This window comes from Falco punctatus (assembly GCF_963210335.1).
Source record: "Falco punctatus genome assembly, chromosome: 4".
NCBI lineage: Eukaryota > Metazoa > Chordata > Aves > Falconiformes > Falconidae > Falco > Falco punctatus.
The window spans coordinates 5,560,342-5,581,300 of NC_137583.1; the positions used below are offsets into that span (position 1 = coordinate 5,560,342).

At 38.0% G+C, this 20,959-nt stretch overlaps 1 protein-coding gene across 4 annotated transcripts in view; it reads right to left on the bottom strand.

The window, feature by feature from the left end:
* The window catches only part of FAM120A (family with sequence similarity 120 member A), a 55,915-nt gene that overhangs the window by 16,490 nt on the left and 18,466 nt on the right, over window positions 1–20,959 (bottom strand). For 3 of the 4 annotated variants that reach the window (XM_080386232.1, XM_080386234.1, XM_080386235.1), the window contains exons 4-12: window positions 18,668–18,796; window positions 18,090–18,186; window positions 16,881–16,981; window positions 16,305–16,588; window positions 14,799–14,886; window positions 11,301–11,525; window positions 7,740–7,914; window positions 1,982–2,231; window positions 573–687 (exon numbers count right to left, since the gene is read on the bottom strand). In XM_080386232.1, coding sequence (XP_080242358.1) covers window positions 573–687; window positions 1,982–2,231; window positions 7,740–7,914; window positions 11,301–11,525; window positions 14,799–14,886; window positions 16,305–16,588; window positions 16,881–16,981; window positions 18,090–18,186; window positions 18,668–18,796 — 1,464 coding nt within the window. The remainder of the gene's footprint in view (window positions 1–572; window positions 688–1,981; window positions 2,232–7,739; window positions 7,915–11,300; window positions 11,526–14,798; window positions 14,887–16,304; window positions 16,589–16,880; window positions 16,982–18,089; window positions 18,187–18,667; window positions 18,797–20,959) is intronic. The other variant, XM_080386233.1, reaches the window with a different exon arrangement.

The window sequence follows — 20,959 nt, forward strand, 5'->3', positions numbered from 1 at the left end:
GTAGCAGTATTTACTCCATCTAATACTATCATATTAGGAAAAAATAGAAACTTTTGAGATCTTAACTTTTAAAAATCCTCAAAATAATTATTTCTACGCTTCTGTGACTACTAATAAACTGTTTTCCCTTCTTTTCCTCCTGCTTTTTTCCATCCAAGATTATGCAAGTGTCTCTACATTTATCTGCAAAATTCTTCTGAATGCTGAATCATTAAAAAACATCCAGGTTAGTATTTACAAACAACCACACAATGAAGAAGTTTTTTTCTCTTTTCAATGGAGGCACATTTGTTTCAAACTTCCAAGAGACAATGAATTAAGAAATTGTGAGAAAAGGTTCTTCAGTATAGAATATGTTTAAGATTTTAGTTACCTATCCAACCAGTGAAACAGAACTGATTATCAATCTTTGCAACACTTTAAAATTCTAAGATTAATATTTTGGAATGATGATAATAATAATTTGAAAGTTTTTAGTGAGACAGGCACATACACATCACCCACCACCGTTAATGTTAATGATCAGCTGGGAATAAATCTCTTAAATTATGAAAATTACAATTAAGAATTACCTTGAGTTCCTGAAGCTGGTCAGGTTCATAGAGCTTTGGAGACAATGCTTGGGCAAGAAAAGCATCAAGTTCCTGGCGACGAAGTATACGAACCCCTGGCCACTGTACCATATACCTACAGAGAAAGCCCATAATTATTCAGAAGCTTCCCTTAATATGTAAATAAAATGGTATTTTATGTGATCAAAGTCACCAGAATGCAACAACAACAACAAAAATCTTTTTTTGTTGTCTAGACCTGAATAATTAAAAAGGCCAAGTCACTAAACAGATCGGAAGTTTGTATTTGTTTAAATTCATATGGAATTTGTGAATCAGTTGTGCAAACCCTGCTTCCAGTGAAGAAGGAGAGGACAGGCTGCCAAAATAGAATTTAAAACATAAGTGAATTCTGATACATCTAAGAAGAAAATAATATGGCTTACTGATCTTCGTAAAGATTAATGGTAAAAGGACTTTATGAACATGTTTTCCAGATAACCTGTTCCTCAGAAATTATCGAGTTGGTGAATTTTATGCTCATCCCATGTCACAGGAGTGAATGTGTCCAAAGGAAACGAGAAGCTCTGCTGTAAGATACCATTTGGACTGGGGTTTTTGTATCCTTACTGTCGTATAAGGACACAAAGACTTTGCTCACAAGGCAAGACGAAGTTCAACAGAAGTGAAGGCAAATATACATTTATCACTCTCAAAAATGGCTTGAAGTTTTTCATATGCAACATGTTAACCTTGGATTCTGCAGATTTATAAGCTAGTGATATCGAAATAATCACCCCTTTCCAAAAAGGTAAGCATCTCCCAAACCTCAGTCAATTTTCAATCTAAAAATTAAACAGGTAAATATTTTGGACCTTGTGACTTTCTCTTTGAAAAGCTGAAGTACAGAATTAATACTTTAACTGTTGGTTATCATCATATCAACTAGAAGAACAATTCTAACACAGGGAATCTAACACATCATAGGCAGAGTATCATTCACATAAACTTGGCATCCCGACATGCTGCTATGCAGCTGTTCCCTGAAGAACTCTCTCTTTTGCTTTACAGCTTCATCAACACAGCCTCCACGACCCCAAATGTTATTTTTCAGGAAGTTGAAGCCCAAAGTATAGTAAGGGTAAACTAATTCAAATGCTACAGTGGCCTCTTATCAACACAAGATATTTTTATTTTCCTCCTCCCTTCAGTCCTCTAGAGACCGAAGAAAGAAACGCTGAATATACACCATGCTTTTAAGACTCCCAGCAGCAGTGTTTTAAGAAGAAAACAAACCCCTTGTCCTAATGATGTTGCAAATATGAATTAGCACTTTCTATACTCATGATTTAATACAAAGTTAAATATGTCAGAAAGATTACACAGTAAAACCTTTCCTTCATTCTGTTTTACTTTAAGGTAACACTGACCTTAGTACACAACAAAGCACCATAAGATGAGTGGGCACGTTAGTTGGATTGAGCATTGCTGGTGTATCTGATCTCATACAGGCCAAAAATGCCCTCATTCTTCGGTTCTTGTCTTCTACTGCTTTTCCCAACCACAGCTTCTTCAGATTAGGACAGGTCCATTCCCTGAATGCAAGTGCTTCCACCAGCTCAGGGGTTTGAGGAGATTTTCCTTTGTAAGCAGCCCATTCTTTAATTATCACTGGTGAAACTATAAAATGGCAACAGTTAAAAGAAAATATTCTGAGTTAAAAAGCAGCATGTATTTAAAACTTTGTATGCAAGAGATTTTTATCCAAAAAGCATCACTTTGAGACTGCGATAGATACCAGTGGTCTGGATTGCACTGCCAAATTGGTAATTCAAACTCTGTATTGGGAACACCTTTCAATTGTGATCACTTAGAAATTAAGTGCACGCAACCAAGTGTACGCTAGGAATGTTATATTAATATTTTCAAATTAATGTACAACAAAGAACTACAGATATTTTTCTATAACAAACAGCATAATTTGAAAATGCATTTTCCCCCCAAAATATCTGTGTCATTGATCAAAACCCTACAGTGACAAATAAAACCAGTACATAAATACAAATATATTCCATATGCAGTCTTTTAAGAACAATATGATCCTAGTGATTTTATTCAAATCAGATTTAAAACTTCCGTTATACTTGTTTGTAGTTTTTCAACTACTGCAATGGAATGAGATCTCAAATATGGGTGAGTTTCAGTGGGGTTTTTTTGCCTAAAAAATTTACTAAACATTACATAAGCCTCTCGATTTACTGCACTGCTTTATATAGACACATTAGTATTTTTATGTTTGCTAAGCTCCCTTTCATCCACATCAAAACAAAGACCGTCCAACTCTATATTGCTTCTAAATCATCTCCCTTTTTATGTTTGAAGGCAACCAAACCAGAACACAAGTTTAAGAAGAAAAAAAAAAAGAAAGTAAAAAAAAAGTCAAGAGTGAGAAATGATACTTTTGGCCTTGGAATGACCCCAAGTTTGACACAGCTCAAAATTCGTTTGCACCCTTCTTAACTCAGAGCCCAGTTATGCAGCGTGGAAAGATTCAAGGAGCTTGTTAGTGAAGCTTCAGGTTACAGCCCAGAGAGATTCACTGCAGGGGCGCAGACCTGCCCTTTCTGCTAGAAATTGTTCTGTTACAGATTGAAAAGCCAGTACTACTAGTGCCAGGACAGCCCTTGCAGCTACAAAGTCTCCTGCAGAAATCAGACATCAGCCTCTCGAGTAATTTTATAGTTAGAGGCAGGCAAACCATGGAGGAAGTGATGATCACGATTGAAAAAAACAACCTCCACAACATCCCAAAGCACACTCATGCTTTTCTGGAATAAAACTAGTCTAGCATTACAGCTAAATTTCACAGAGCTTAGGATAAGTTTGACAAAGGTAACACGCAGCAATGGAAATAAATATTCTGATATATTTAGTTGGTAGCCTCACTACAAAATCATGTTCTATTTTGGTTGCTACCAGTTTTCATATGCCACCAAGCTATGCAAGATGGGCTTTAACAGCCAGCAGAGCTACTCTGTTATTTGTGCATAGTTTATTACACCTGTTTTCACTTCTTGTTTAGGCCTGGGACAGTAATCATGAACAAATAAAAGGATGTATTTTATGTAGGCTTTCAAAGACTCGTTTAATTGCTTTAGGTCTCAGAAGGAAGAGATACTTTTGGAGCCAAACTTCCTGGATCTCTCAACAAACAGGAAACACAATGAAGCTACTACAAAGAGCAGTTGAGTCTCTTAGCAGTAAACAGAACCAAAACCATTGACAATTCACATAAAACAGTTGCGTTCTGGAGTCTGGTTTTTTTTTTTCCCTTCAACCTTCTTTTGACAATGGAGGTGATATTCCTAGCTACACTCACTTTCTCTGTTTGGCTGTCCCTCCCGTCCTCGAGTTTAGAAGAAGCGAGTATTTTGTGTTTCCTATTTTCAGTCCTACATTTCAACATTCAAATTTGGTTCAAAGCTTTTAATCTGGGGATGACAACTTCCATGACCTACAAGGGTAAGGCCACAGGCAGAGTACCTCAGTTTGCTCTCCAAACATAACATCTTCAGCAACGTGCTACTTGTAGAGGTCACAGTGGAGATTTACCCTGGCTTCAAAATGTTGCAAAGTAATGGTTATTATGGGAAAGGTAACCACGCTTCCTGCAGAATGGTTTAATACGAAGGTCACTCTTGTGGACCGGCAAACTGTCCTCTCTGAACCATGGGGATGAGGAATTATAGCTGTATCAGCTGACAAGTAACTGTAGCACTGTTCACCCAAATTTAGCATTTAACATAACAGATGAATTGAGGACTTGTCCATATTCACTTATTTCTCCAGGGCATTTCTTACACCTTTGACAACTGTACTGGGACTGCTGCCAAAAACACTGTTTTCCTCAGCTGCTGAGCATCTCTGTCCTCAAATGAACGTTTGTGTCTTCCTCCCAGGACCTCCACTTGGAGATAAGTAACATCTACCCTGAAGACTACATCAGCTACAACAAACAATCAGGATCAGAGTGTGTTCAGCCACACCACCACAGTGTTAATTATACTGGTTTTCATACTAAGCTTCCTCTTGCTGCTGATCAGCAGATTTGAATACTCAAAGTAGCCTATGCAACTGCACAATATATTGACATCTGCTTTGACCATCACCCTCATGACACTTTCAGGTCAATCCAAGCAAAAGGGTCAGTGTCAATCTGGACTAGGGTAACCTGCTTGATAAACACGTGAATGCTGTTACAGCTGAAGTCTGCTGCTGCAGGAGGCAACAGCATCCGGCATGCTCAAGCTGTCTGTTAGAGCCCTTATGGCTAACTACAGCTCAGGTGGTTGTGCTATTCTCTTTGCATTTTTTCCCATGAACTGAACGTGAGGTACCCAATACCACTAGAAGATAAGCTAGCTAATGCAGATTAATCAAGCCTCATTTTTAACCTTATAATCTTTACTGACAACACAGCTTGAGCTAAGCATGCCTGATTTTGCAAAAGGGCTACTGCCCAAAAGCTACAGCTTTCCTTCTGGCAGAAACAGCATCAGCTGAATACATTCTTGTCTGGAGAACAGTACATCACAAGGTGGCTAGGCTTAAAAGAAACCTTTGGATCCAACCAGAGTTATTACAGCTTGGTACAAGTGTGAGTTTTTCCACAGAGTGGAAAGGGCAGATGGTTTCATATACACATGTTTATCAGGACATGGGAAATAACCTGTTTCAGAGCTTGAAAAGAAAAGCAAGTCAGACACTTGGTTTTCTTCTCATCCAGAAGGAAGGGCAGCAGAGCCAATGCTGTGCCCTTGGCAACAAACGCACAATCAAGAACTCTGTGATTCAATTTTTCATATCCTCTGGGAGCAGACATGAGGACATGCACAGCAAAGGCATTACTTAGCAGACGATTATCACTGAAGAACCTCACTATCTACCCCTTCCAACAGATCTGCTGTTTTTCAACTACATAAAAATAATGATTTAAAAGATGGGAAGTCATCCATTTTATGAAAGATCCATTATCCTGCTGTCTATATATTTAGTAATAATACTGATGTGTCAGTTTATTACGTATTTTTCATACCCTCCTATAACCCTTGCATGCAAAATATACTTGCAAATTATGAATGCACAACTATTATGTTGCCAGTATTATGGTTTGTGCAACAAATATGACAGGATTTTAGATATTAATATATTCATTATCTCTTCACATACATCTTAAGGACAATATAAATTTCTTTAGCAATTAATTTCTTAATCCTCCTAATTCTTATATTTCTCTTAATTGTCTTCATTACTGTGTTTCATAACTCATTCATTTTCGAGAGCAGCAGAAAAATTAAGACACTGAAAGAGAATCAGCATCACTTACTGTGATAGCCTGGATCCTCAGAAAAGTTAGCAAGGCCTAACAAGTGTGACTAATCAATCTGAGAAATCTGCTCTTGCCACTTAGGACACTATTCTCTCCCTGCATCTTGCACAGCCTGCCCAATTCTTGCTACTTTGTAAGAGAGGTGACCAAAATAAACGTGTTCCTGCAACACAGCCCTTTCAAACCACATGCTGGCATCTTCGCTCAAGTCCATCTTTACTAGCATTGTTAGCTTTACAGTGAACCAACTAACTTTTGGGCACACGTTCTATTTTTTTATTTAAGAGCACGATCAGTCCTAAGATGGAAGTAGGTCAGTAGCTGAATGTGTCCTGCAGCAAGATTTGCTGGAGCTCCTGTAACTAAACCAAGTCAGCAGTAGTGTTCTTAGGCTCCACTGAGAATAAACCTCTGAAAAGCAGTATAAATGAAGAGAAAATAGAGACTATATAGACTTCCCCAGTAGCCTACAGAGAACATTCTAGGTTTACAAAATAAGAACATTCTGAAAACTGAAGCAGACCTTCAGCACTCAGCTACTTCATTCACCGCAACAAACATTGCAGTGCACTTTTAAGGACAGAAGTCTAAGGAGGATAAATGAATGCTGCAAATGTCACTATTTTAATCCTGAAATGACCTTATAACCTGAAATACTATTACGTTGTGTGAGTTTAAAGAATTAGGAAGTTTGAGACAATGTGTGCTGAGATATTATTCAAGCAGGGTAAATATTAATTCCCACAAAATAACTTTGTTTTTTTGTTTCTTTCAACATTGCTGGAAGATTATCATCTTCACCATGAATATACGAAAACATTTCACAATTGAAAATGGAAAGAGAAAAGGGAATGAACAAAGTTTACAACTGATTCTTATTTTTATCCTTTTACACATGAAGACTGTGAATGATGCTTTCATACATTCTAAATATCTGATTCTTAAATTTAGCCTAGCGACAACACACTCCTATATATAAATACTTCTGCTGCTGCTGCCGTTCACTTAATGCTTTAACATTCCTTTAACCTTTGTAAGATGCTACTGTAAAGTTCAATCATTTCCCTGTATGCATTTCATTATAAGAAAAACACTGCAGAATGAGGAGGTTGAATTTTCTGGAATGACAGTAATTCCTGGAAGCAGAAGGCTTAAAAACACAACTTCCAGATTAATATGAAGATTAACACTCATTCCTCTGATTCAGCAAAAGGATCTCTTGACAAGCCTGATTGCCAAAGTTTAGTCTGTCTTCACCCATGCCTACCTTTACTTACGTTACTCCTGACTTCTGTGGGTTTTAAAACAAGTTTTCATATGCCAATACCTGAAAGATGCTAGAGACTTGCAAATTTCACTGAAGTAAATTTAATAACACATTCGGGAAGGCAGGGTAAGTTAACCTCTCATTTTTGAAAGTAGTATGCAAATTTGTATGTATATGCACAGAAGTTTCTTATAATCCAGTTCCACCATATTCTTTGAAAATTACATCACAAACTAACATTACTTGCTGCAAGCCTGACAGCAGCTTGAGCATACATTTTAAAAAACAAAGCCCAGAGCTTGCTTAGAAATGGTAACATTTTAAGTTCTTAAGCTACTACAGGAAGTAAAATTGCAAATTAACATCATCTTTATCTATTATCGATGCGATCAAATAAGCCATAAATTCCTCCAGCATTAGCTACACTGATGAAAACCTAGGAAATATTCTGATTCAAATCATGGTACAAATGGATATGAAAACATAGCAGAAGGAAGAGAAATAAAAACCGGTTTGTTTCTACAGTACATACATTCTGGTGGAAGTCTGTTCTTTCTAAAAGCAAGTCTTTCAGTTTTCTTTCTGCTTTCTGCCAAACTAAACAGGACTCCGTAAACATACTGACGAACTGGCCTATAAAGGAGAGCAGCAGGAGGCAGGTCTTTGTTGGCTTCATCTTCTATAGAAACGGCAATTTTGATTTCACCCTTTTGCATGAAAGAAAGCAGAAAAATATGACATGTTATAGTGAACAGAAAGTAGTTAGATATGCATGGTAACTCAACACAGCTCTAACATAAATCTCACCTAGTCAAGAAAACTGATTCAGCAGTAATGTGGGTCTTTGGTATGTGAAGGTAACACCAGAAGAGAACTAGCCTACATCTACTAGCTTCCCTCCATTTAATCTCCAGGCTCTGATTCTCCCTGTAACTTTCCTCTTTCTGTTCTCCATCACACACCTTTTTTTTTTTTTGTGTGGACAATCTACAGGTAAGGATTACCTAAACATTGATTTTCAAATATGGACACTTTGAGACTGAAACAGTACACATGAAAATACAGTAATGTGCTTTTAGACAGTCCAAGCACATTTGAATCTGATCTAGATTTTAGACCGTTATTTCAAAAAATATTCAGGCTGTCTAAGAACACCAGTATTTGGTGCAAGGATCTGAAACAGTATTGGGAACTCACTGTAAAAAACAACATTGTGAGAAGACCTGATAAAAAAATTGTAACAGGGAATTACATAAGTAAGGTTGGTGTTGAATGTATATAAATAAAGCTTTAGCATTTCATACTTTTTCAGAAAAAAAGCATAAAGGAACCTTCCAACGTTCTCTCTCAAAACAGCAGCAACATCTTATGTTTTCTATGTCTGTGCATCAAACCATGTTAAGATTTTCTTGGAAAACAACTGACTTCACTGCATTGCTCCCAAATATCAGAGATTATTTTCAACACTGACAAGCAAGCATGCTGTTTTGCTACTTTCACTTAAAACAACAAGTAAACTGTCCTAGTAACAAATACTGTAAATGACATCTTGGAGTGATTACATTAGGATATCCTCAGGTTTAATTCAGACAGTGCTTCTTTAGGTATGAGGTACGTCTAAAAGGTCTCTATACATTAACAGCAACATAACCTGGAACACCTCTACATGCCAATTTCTAAAGAATCCCGTAATTATACAAAAAGGTATGTCTCAGTAAAGTATACCCATGACATACTTCAGGTCGCCTGGGCATACTTGTCCAAAAGCATTTCAGATAGTGGGAAAAGAAAAACAGTCTTAAGTAGTACTGATTTATTTTTTTATGCAGCCATCTCTATAGACTGACATTTTTTCCTGTGTTCGGAGATGATTTCTCAAATGCAAGCATTTAATTCACTTCCTCCTGTTGTGAGATATGATGCACCAAGTTGGGGGGGAGTGTTGATCTGCCAGAGGGCAGGGGGCTCTGCAGGGGGGCCTGGCCAGGCCGGGCCGATGGGCCGAGGCCACCGCGTGGGGCTCGAGGGGGCTGAGTGCCGGGCCCTGCCCGGGGGTCACACCAGCCCCAGCAGCGCTGCTGGGGGCAGGGAACTGCCCAGCGGGGGAGGGCCGGGGGGCGCTGGCTGACGGCCGGCTGGGCATGGGCCAGCGGTGTGCCCAGGTGGCCAAGGAGGCCAAGGGCTTCCTGGCTTGTGTCAGAAACTGTGTGGCCAGCAGGGCCAGGGCGGTGACCGTCCCCCTGCCCTCGGCACCGGTGAGGCCGCCCCTCCAACCCTGGGTTCAGTCCTGGGCCCCTCATGACAACAAAGACATTGAGGTGCTCGAGTGCACCCAAAGAAGAGCAACAGGGCTGGGGAAGGGGCTGGAGCACAAGTCTGATGAGAAGCAGCTGAGAGCACTGGGGGTGTTCAGCCTGGAGACAAGGGGGCTCAGGGGGACCTTCTCATTCCGCACAGCTGCCCGACAGGGGCTGTAGCAAGGTGGGGTCAGCCTGTTCCCCAACTGAGAAGCAACAGGATGAGAGGAAACGGCCTCGAGTTGTGCCAGGGGAGGTTTAGATTGGAGATCAGGAAAAATCTCTTCACTGACAGGGTGGTCAAGCACTGGAACAGGCTGCCCACCCAGCCACCTCCATCCCTGGAGGTATTTAAAAGATGTGTATTAGTGGCACTTAAGGACATGGTTCAGTGGTGGGCTTGGCAGTGTTAGGTTAGGTTTATGGTTGGACTCAATGATCTTAAGGGTCTTTTCGAACCTAAATGATTCTATGATTAAACATCAAGTAGTATTTAAATGTACTAAGAATATTTGCCTAGGCAAGGTGCGAAACAGAACTGGCATCAATGGTCTTCACACACCTTTTGATTCTTCCCTACTTTTCTTTGATGAAGAAGCCAAGAACGTGACAGCAATACAAGCTATGGTGCAAAACACACACATGGGAAATCGGAAATCCAAACCTCAACCTTGATGCAGAAACTTTTCTATTTACAGATTTCAGATTCCTGCCTGCAGTCCTTGTTGCCCTGAAGCAGATTTTTTAAGATGAATATAAGTTAATAGGAATGCCAACAGTGCCATTTTGCTAGATGCTGAACAAGTATGTACATTGAATGGGCTTGATGAGAACCAGTACTAGGAGTTTTGAACACTAAAAAGGGGAAGAAGATTAAAGTTGTCTTATGCTGGGACTCATCTCTTTGTGTGTAGAAGTAACAACAAACAGGTCTTTTGAGAATACATTAAGTCAAATACAGAGTTGTGCAGGAATATCACTGCTCTGTGTCCTTCCCTGTTCAACACAAAGCAGACTTCAGCAGCTTCCAGACACCATGAAGCAGGTTATCACTGCCTGTTTCTGTAAGAAGCTCTCCCATTGCTTTTTTTTTTCCCCACTGGACACACTGAGTCCTAGGCTGCGTGAAAATGCTTGCAGCTTACCTGGGGATCTGAAGGCTAGCACATAAAATAGCCAAACCAAGAAAAAAACCAAAAAAAAAGCCATCAGAAATGTTCTTCCAAACTAAAATGAACAAAAATTCAGAACATCGTCGAGTTCATCTATAATTGTGTTTTCAGACTGCACAAAAGGGATTTCTTATAGCTACTATGTTCCTATCAGGGCTAGCTAGCAGGGATGGGAGGGATCAGATTGTGAGGGAAAACAATCTAAGTATTTTTGAACACTGAAAATAGAAAAGACTTGGCACAGACACCAAAGCACATACGCAGGAGTTTTTGGATGGAAATGGGCTCTATATAAAAACACTTGGACACATATAAACACACACACATACAAAGACATATACACACATGTGTAGAGATACAAAAATATCCACATATATTCAGGAAAAATGATTATTTTTGTAAGTAAACACTTCTAATTACAGTCATTTCGTATTTATTGGAACAATGTAACTAACGAGATCAGTGGTTACAAAACAGGGGAAAAATTGTTAGAAGCACTAAAATGGACCAAAACTTAAAGCATTAAAAAGGATGTACATTTATGATACTCTTTAGACAGAAACACAAGTGCAATTATCTTTATAGAATCGTTATTTCACAGTATGTAATTTTAAAATGTCATACCTTGGTTAGGACATGAAAGATGTAGGGATACATTAACCCCTTCTTGTGCCTGTGTTCTGCCACTCTTAATACTTCAGGTGCTACAGGAGGTAATGGAGGGGTAGTAATATCCATGTGGTTTCTAGTGGGCATTGACAAGAGGCATGGGATTTGTGGATTACTGGTTTGATTCCCTTTGACATCAGCTGCCTGACTTCCTGAAGAAGCACTAGAGGAACCTTCTGCCTATAACAGAACACAGAAAATAAAGTACTTTTGAATGTGTACGGAAACATCCCAGGATCCCAGCCAAGAGAAACAGCAAATTTCCTTCTTCACCCACAGTGAAAATAGTAAATCTTCACGTCATGTTGTATGGGTATATAGAAAACATTAACAGAAGCTGGCTAAAAGATTTTCAGAAAACATAAACTTTTAGACAACGGTTGCTAGCAGAAGCAAATTACTGAAAAAATAAATATAGTAAAGCTTTAATTTATTAAGAGCAACAGAAATTATTATTTTCTTTAATTGTTAATTGCACAATACAAAAGGGACACTGATGACCTCTTAATGAAATGTGAATGACCTCTTAACTATTTCCAAGATACTACCAACTAAATGGGTTAATTGACAGCCACAAAGTCTGAAATTTATCAAGACTTCCATTAACACACGCCTCCTCAGTTTGCATTTCTAAATGAAGCAAAAAAACCTACATAGTTCAATTTAAAGACATTTAAAATATAGTGTCTGAACTCAAAAGCCTTATAAACGTTTAGGTGCTTTTGTCTGATTTTTTTGTAAACTGAATTTTTCTGTCTAAGAGGATTGTAAGAGAAAATGGCAACATTTTCTGACTGGAAGATCAAGTGGCATTTTATTCCACTTCTAGAAAGGTAGTTCACAAATTTATAGAAAAAGTATGATGCATAAAAACATACTGTAAACCTCCCAGTGAATAAGCCTTTTTTAAGCATTTATGCTGTATCTCTCGTAGATACTACCAAAAAAAGTAGACTTAATTCCTAAAAATCCTTGTCTTCAAAACTGAAAGCTGTTTTTACCTTAAGGGTTCATACTGGTTTTATACCTATAAACTATTATAGTAGCATTAAATACTTTTGAGACAGAAATTTGTTTACTTGATATAACATGCATGAGTATTTCCAGAATTTGTGTAGAAAATTTCACATGCTTCATGAGACTTCAAAAGCAAAGCTGAAACAGAAATGGCCAAAGCCATGAAATTTCACAGAACAAGCAACATAAAAATATTCCCAAACAAGCTCAGCTTGTTTACTTCAGGCTCTCAGAAAAAATACAAACTTGCATATAAAACCAAACCAACCCATGCAGCTTCCAAAAACGTTCTCTAGAAAGGTGCATATTAGTAAAAACATGCTTGAGCAAAGTATCAAAGGGGCAACATTAATTTTAGATTACATTTTAAGCACACAATCAAATAGAACATTACTGAAAGATGAGATTTTAGCATTGGTAATCTAGACCTCATTTTATGTACAAAGATAAAAACATAAGAAGAAATGGTTAAAACTTGTAAACCAGAACACTTGAACACAATAAACTAATACAGAATGGTTTTATAAACACACAAGTTATCACAGCTCTATTAAATCTGTATTATATTATAAAATATTTATCAGTTCAAATATTTCTGTCCCTGTCTTCTACTACTCCAACAACTAGAAGTCAGTGATACTGGACCAGAAAGAGAAGTTTACAGAACTGCCAAGTACTGGGGACATGGAAGGAAGACAAAAAACCCCACAGATGCTAGCAACTCTTTCCCCATTTGCAGTGCCAAAGTTCTTCCTGGATCTGCTCCAGGGATATTCAAACACCTAAGCTGAGGAATTACTGCAGTTAAAAGTTTGGGGTTTTCTTTAGTAATATACATCCACCCAAATGAGATGAGCATACCTTTGTCATGTATAATCATGCAGTGAGACAATTATGAGCAAAGAATTTTAAGTCAAGTGGAAGTAGTGTCAAGACTGCTGCTACTGGTCTGATTATGCTAGATTTTCAGCATTTTAAATTACCTCAGAAATTCACAGCGTATTCAGCTGAATCTTGAGGAAATATTTCTTTTTTTAAATTGTTAATATATACCTCTCTAGGAAATGAGTTCATCTACAAAATGTACTCATCATCCTCCCTGTCAGGCGCAACAGATGCAGCTCTCCTCTCCTGCTACTGAAGACTAAGAAGTGGTTTGATACTAAAAAAAAAACAAAACAGGCAAGGAAAACTCACAAGCATTTATAAATTAATTTGGATTCATTTAAGTGGGACTGCATGTATACATCTATTGGGAAGTTTAATCACTACTCATACAGCTACTTCTGCATGTATGAAGACAGGCGGTGCAGCATGTCCCACCCGTCCATCGCCCAGCTTCAAGGGAGGCACTGCTGCCACCCTGGCTACCCGCCCCCCCCCGCAGGACATGGGGCTGTGCAGCACACACGCAGGGCTGCAGCTGGGATGCACTGGGCTTCCTACATGGCCCATAATACACAGAAGAATGGAATGTAATAGGTCAGATTATCATTTGCATATGGTGACTAATCTGCAGGCAGATACAATTATCGTACGGGGTGTAGTCTGCAAAAATAATAACCACTGATGGATGAAATCATCAGCTTGATATTTTCAGCACAAAGCTCAGGCTTACTGGAATTTCCATGCCAAAGGTACAGGAAAAATGTTCTGTTTGTCTGCAGTGTAACTAACTGGTAATTGGGTTTTTCTGACACAAAATTAGTGGCGTAGAGTTCCATCACAAAGTTCTGGAGATACTAAGTGCAAATGCTTTGAATGTTCTTTCCAAACACGGTTCAACCTTGGAATACATACAGACCATCATACTCTTAATTTGACAATAGTTTCAAATCTTGAAGAAATTTAATAGGATAATGTTAAGTCTCTATCAAGGGCTTACTCAGTTAAGTAGCAATACATTCTAACTGGTTCCATGGAGCTACTTTATATATTACGTGAAATTCATACCAGGCAGTCATAAAGGACTTCTACCCCTCAGCTGAGCTTTAATACACCTATAATGGTCTGTGGCTGTGCGCTAGAGCTGTTCTCACTACACTGCAGGTTATGAGACATGGACTTTGAACCCAGGGACACTTGAGACTACTGTACTCCTTAATAAAAACTAAAATAATGCACTACTATAAACACAGACAGCAATAGCTAAGGATGAGATGGTTAGCTAGTGAGTAAAAAAGTTTATTGATTTCCTTCTATTTTATATTTGGTATTTACTAACACAACCCGTTTATTTTTCATTTGTATGTATACACTACAATATTCCTTGGAAAACTTCTTACTGTGCTTTAAAGCTGTTGTTTTGTAATTCAAAAAATGTGTAAAAGTTTACACTAAATCCTACAGATCAATATTGAAAATTCTACTCAGGACTTTGCTGTAAAGCTTTAATATAAAATAATAAATTGTGATGTTTGGAACGTAAAGAATTACCTTTGTTTGGTCTCCCAGCTCTCCACGTGCTTGACTTTCCGACTGGGTGCCTGTTTTCTCCCAGCCTATTTTGTTCCCACTGACATGGCTGAGGGACAACAAAGAAAAACACAGTATTAAAGTGCTCTTTAAGATACAATGGGATAAATACTTGGGTGACTTATCAGAACTGTGGGCTGGAGCCTCTGATTTTAAGGGATGCTTTGTATTAGAAATGTCAATTTGTAAGAGTCTTGAAGAGACTTTAATACCAACATTCATTCATTTACACTATGTCAACATGTGGATTGTATTTAAAAGCTGCATATTACAATGATTAAATAATGTTCATGCAGAAAAAAATTTTGATTAAATATCTATCACTATGCCAAGTAACTTCCCCATAATTAGAAAACTGCTTCTCCAAACTGCGATATAAATTACACTGTCTAGATTTCAGTTTCTGAATTTATTCAAGATTTATGGCATAAAATGCATAAGGCAACACTATAAAAATGCTGAAAAATATACTATTTTTTCTAAAGCAGGTACATTTCCAGTTCTACACTGCATGGAAACCATACAAACTTACTTGATTTACTAAGCAAAACACATGATAATATTTAAAGTGGATAGCCTGCACCAAAAAAGCGAAGTCCAAGCCATCATGCATACTTGTAGACACACTCAGAATTTAATATCCAGTATTAACATACTTACACTATTATACACAACCCCATACTTTTAGAGGCAACCTCAGGCTAAATCACACTGCTAAAGCCCCAGGCTTTGATTCTCACACTGTAAGCCACCACACCTAACAAGACAAAGGTAAACACAAACTGCCTCTGTTCAAATTTCCTTTTTGTGGGTCAGGAAGCAGTAATTAAATGAAAGTCTGCACAACGTTACTGCCAAGGCCAGACATATGATCTAGAGGAAGTCAGAAATACTTCCACAGTAAACAAGGCACATTAGTAGAACAGAGCAGAAACAATTCCACTGCTGCTTTGTCCCACGCGTGGCCTGTCAATGAGGGCTCTTAAGTCACTGTCCTAAGTGGTGAACTTCTGACGTTCATACTAGGTTTCTGTGCAAAGCCACATTATCCCAAAATTTAAGCAGCATAAACATTACAAATTCAGTGAAGTTTTGTAGTTTTTAGCTACCAAAATTTTTATGAATTATACTATGAAGTAGGAATATTTCTTTCATACCACCTAAAGAACCTGAAGGCTTTATGACATTTACCAAAACCTTACTCTCTCCTTCTTTAAATAAAACATAAGGGCAGAAGTGGAAAAACACCCAACATTATTTGGTTTTGGATTTCTGCTTGTTAAGGAGCAAGGCAACTAGAGTGAACCATGGATGTGTCTGCAGTCATAGTGACCTAAAACTATTTTTTAAGGTCTATCATATCACTAATTTGCAGATTTCTTGCTTTCAGGATACTGGTGAATGACTCTGAAAGTGAATTTATTTTAACATAAGCTGAGTAAGAAAACACCCTCATGAAAAACTTACTTCACTGCACCTCCATTGCCTTCATCATTGTCGGAGGACGAAGATGTAGAAGAGGCAGGAAAGTAGGTTGAATCCACATGATTAGGGCTCCCACTCTGAGCTGGATTTATTGGAGAAGATCGTTCATACAATGGTGTATGTTTTCCTTCGTGAGGAATGTTACTGTAGTTGTTCTGCTCAGAAAGACTTTTTCCACCTGTTTCCAAGGTGATGGCTGGCTCAGAGAGACTATATGGGTATGGACCCTGACCTTGGGCCCCACCCTGATTGGACATCTGCTGGGCCTAAAATAAAGTGATCATTCTTAAGTGAAGGTAACAAAAAGGCTTTTTTTTTTTTAAAACAAACTATTTATCAAGTGGCATTTTCCAAACATACACGTTAAAACTCAGCCATCTTGAATATCCACAAGAATTGTTCTGCTGGGGTCTACAGCATCACTATAGTTCCAGACTTAAAATTCAATCAGTGAATCCCCATGCTAAAAAAAGTTAAGATACACCTTGGCCACCTAGATTTTAATTTGATGAGCACAGCAGGTTTCTCCCAAGGAGAAGGGCAGAGGTCTATACTTACCACAGGTTTTGCTTGTAGTGAGGTCTGTGGAATGTTAAGCATCTGAGAAGGAACATATGGTGGCACTATCCCAGGCATACCAAACTGATTTGGTCTGGCTGCTGTATTGCAAACAGGGAGGGGAAAAAAAGCAAAGCGGGGGGTGGGGGGGTGGGGGGTGGGGTGGAGAAAAAAAGAAAAGAAACCACTCATGAAAACACGCACTGACACAATTGCTATCCTTTTTATCTTTTTGCTTTTATAGTTTATTTATTCTTGTTCTGTTAGCATTACTGTTTTCTAGTATGCCTTTAAATCAGTTTCATTAATTTTTGTCTTTTAATAAAAATACTTTGTAGCTTGTGAAGTCTATTTGATTTGTCTCACCTCCTCTCAGTTCTTTCTGTCTCTCACTACTGCACATTTCTATTCTACCTGGGAATTAAAGGAAGCTTAAAAGAAAAAAAAAAAAAGCCTAAGATGTCATAAAGGAGGAGTTGGCAAAAGCAATGTCACGCAGACATGTAATGCTGGCATTTTCTATCATTTGAATATTTGACCTAGATTAGCCTTAATGCCCTTTAATGCAGGTCTTTGACTGTGACTAAAGACACCCCACCAAAACCAAGGAAAAATCTGTATTAGTATACCAGTATGGTAACCGGAAATTTGTAGAAAATTTCAGCTCAAATTATGTGTTAGTGTTAAGAATGAGGTACATGTAGTAAATCCTGTGATCATACAGTTAATTTGTAAGCCCTGAGAATAACCTGTAATGCCAAAACAATTCATGGCTGCAATTTAAGCAGGTATGATATGACATAAAAACATCAAAGACTATAAAGGGATTTCTAAAACATGTCAGATAAGTTCATTGAGAAACAGGAAACCAGTTTTATGGAACAGAAATAGAAACTGCCCTCATGATTGGAATCAGTCACCAGATTTCAATTGTTTACACCACCATACTCTCAAGTGTCCTAATGGCAGAATCAATGCAGCAATAGCTATGAGGAAAATCAGTCCAGGTCGCTCTCCTCTTTTTGGGGAAAGAGCACCACTTCTGCATGTGTCCTGTGAAAACCTTTTGAAACCTCATATTCAAGGACCAATGAAAATTGCCAGAGAATAGAAATATTTTTGTAAGATACTGCTAATAATACTATTTCTGATTTAGGGTTATCCCAGATTTTAGCTAAAATGAAAAGCCTTATTTCTTTGATTACTTACCTAGGTAATGTGGTGGATGAAATGGCATAGGTTTATTAGTTGCCGAGTAATAAGCAACTGCTCTCTTAAATCGAGTAACTTTGTCATCTGTTCTAGACTAAAATAAAAAAAAGATCAGTCAGGAGCAAATCCAGGCATGTCATCTATAGGTCAGCATTGTACTGTAGAGCAGTTAATGTATACCGTATCACACACGGTATTAACGCTTATGGACCCTTGAAGACTACAGCACTACTCCAGCTCAAGAAATATGTCAATCCAAGTAGGGATAAAGCTTGAAAATACTGACTTCCTGATTCTCTGATTCTCAATGTCAGTGCACAAAGCCAGACCACAAAACCCCTTTAGTTAACAAGAATTTCATTTTAAGGCACTGAGGGTAAATGCAGTATTTTTTCCTTCAGAAAGTGTGGAAAGTGAAATTAAGGTATCTGAGACACTGCATATACCAACAGATTTCTATTACCAACTGATGCAAAACACCACTTTTAGCGAATGCAATTCTTCAGCCCAAATGTATAGCACAACTGGTTAAAAAAAACAAAACAGACCAACCGATTTTTTGCTTTATACTTTACCTGTGAATGTTGAAAAACATCTTTTGCTATGGCATCCAAATCAGTGGTGTCCTGAATATTACGGACGTAGTCAGCTACAGCTTTGATCACTACGTCACAAGGTGGTAAAACTAACTGGTGAGCACGTACCTATGCAAACAAACACATGCCAGTATGAAATAACAGGGTAGCCCAAGATACTTCACTTACAAAGCAGAGAACTGACCTTTTTATTTATTGAAAACATATTCAACAAATTCCATGTTGCCAGATTTAGTAGCTAAAAATTTTTGAGCCTTCCACCTTGTTTTTAGGACTTCACCTTAAACAATGACTCATATGTTTTTCATCTACAGTGTATTTATATGTATCTATGTGAAACCGCACCTCTATGCAAATATTTGCTGGTTAAATATCAGCTCCAACAATAAACAAGATCAACAATGCCAATTACTTTACTGCTTTGCAGTTGGATATTTTCTCTAGTGCAAAACACTTTATCTGATGTGGATACATCAATTTTCTATATATATACATATATACACACACATATGCCAGAAAATGTTATTTTGATGCAGTTTACATTCTATTCTGAATATAAAGTGGTATCAGAATTGATGAGAGAGATCCACTGGGAACAGGAAGATCTCTATGCACACAGAAAAGGGAGGATCTGAAAAACAAATGCAGAAAAGGAGTATTTCGAGGAAACTTATTTTCAAGATTCTACAGAAATTGGTCTAAATAATTTTACTTGAAGATTACATAGTTTAATAATTTATGTTTTCAAATTTTGTATATTTCTTTATCTGTAGTAATAGCTTCACATTATATATAACATCTCAGGCAAGAATTTTTTTTCTCTTTTATATCATACATCAACAAAGAACGATATATGGATCGGTCTTGTTGCTATGATGTGACATAGTTACTTTCTCTTTCAAGCATTTCAATATCAAGATGGTTACAGGGCTGGTTACTCTTCTTGCAGACGCAGAGGAAATTCTTAAGATAATTCCATTGATAAAATAGTTTCAATATTCTGACATGAAAAAACCTGCCATTTCATCATCCAGCGATGGATGTATCTGACCTCCCATATTGACCAACTATTTTAAACAGATAAGAAACACGCACTTAAATGCATGCTAAAAATTGCCCTCGTTTATGACCTGAGCTGATACGAACCATAGATTTGTCTACAAATCAGAGTCCACCCTACCGTCTACTCAAGCTGTTAGGAAAACAAATTCCCATTGATTCACTGGTCACTGACTCAGGCCATGGATTTGAAAAGATAAGAATCACTTTGGACTTTGTAGAAAAAGACCTCTCTTTGTAGCAAGAAGAAAGAGCTGGAAGAACGTTGTGGGACGATGTCCAAAGCCCCCACAGATGAAGCTCCCGCAGCTCAGCGACTAGCAGCTGCAGATGGATGCACTGTACCAGAAAGTTCTAGGGTCAGCTCTTTGGCCTGATCCCTTCTTGTGTTCACATGGAAAGGAGGGGAACTGGACAGTTCTGGGAACGCTGGACTTCCACCTCAACATTCTCAATAGGCTCCTCTTGAAAATAAAGTGAGGATTATTCAGTATATGATTACGGGAATTACTGCTCTTACATGCCCTGTGTGATCCTGTCTGCGTTACAGAAACCTCAGGTCAGGCGACTATCCCGGAGTGCTGGGAAATGAAGAGCAGCGTGCGGTGCTGCTGGCTGGGTCTGCAGCACTAATCAGCTTCAGCTCGTTACCTTCCCTCTGCGCGGCACAACGCGCATGCTCGGAGGGGCAGGAAGGAGGTCTCCAACTATGTGTCCTACATTTTAGAGGATGCCTGAGGAATTTATAAAAATTCTGTTTAGAACCTTTGTACAATTCTGGAGCACTACATCTGTGCCTATAGGGGCAGCAAGGTTTTTTTTGCTTGTAATATATTTTCATCTGCCTACTTGCAAAATTCAGGCATTCAGGGCTGGAGAGTGCTTTATTATTAACTTTATTTATTATTTATTATAATTTATTTATTATTTCTAAGATAGGAGAAAATGTGAAAAATCATTATGCTTGCATTCTACACACAGGTATAATAGCTTTCTAGAAAATACTGCAATTCAGTCTTGTCAGAAAATGTTTATGCAAAATTCTGATTAATACTTCATTAGTTTTATCTTTGCAACTTTAAAATCTGTACCAGGAGCCATTTTTATTTTATATGGCGTCTACCATATGTAATTATTTTCTTTCCTGCCCTTATTTGATCCTCTCATTATGCAGTTTCTTAGACTGCCACCTTCATATTTAGACCATGGAAT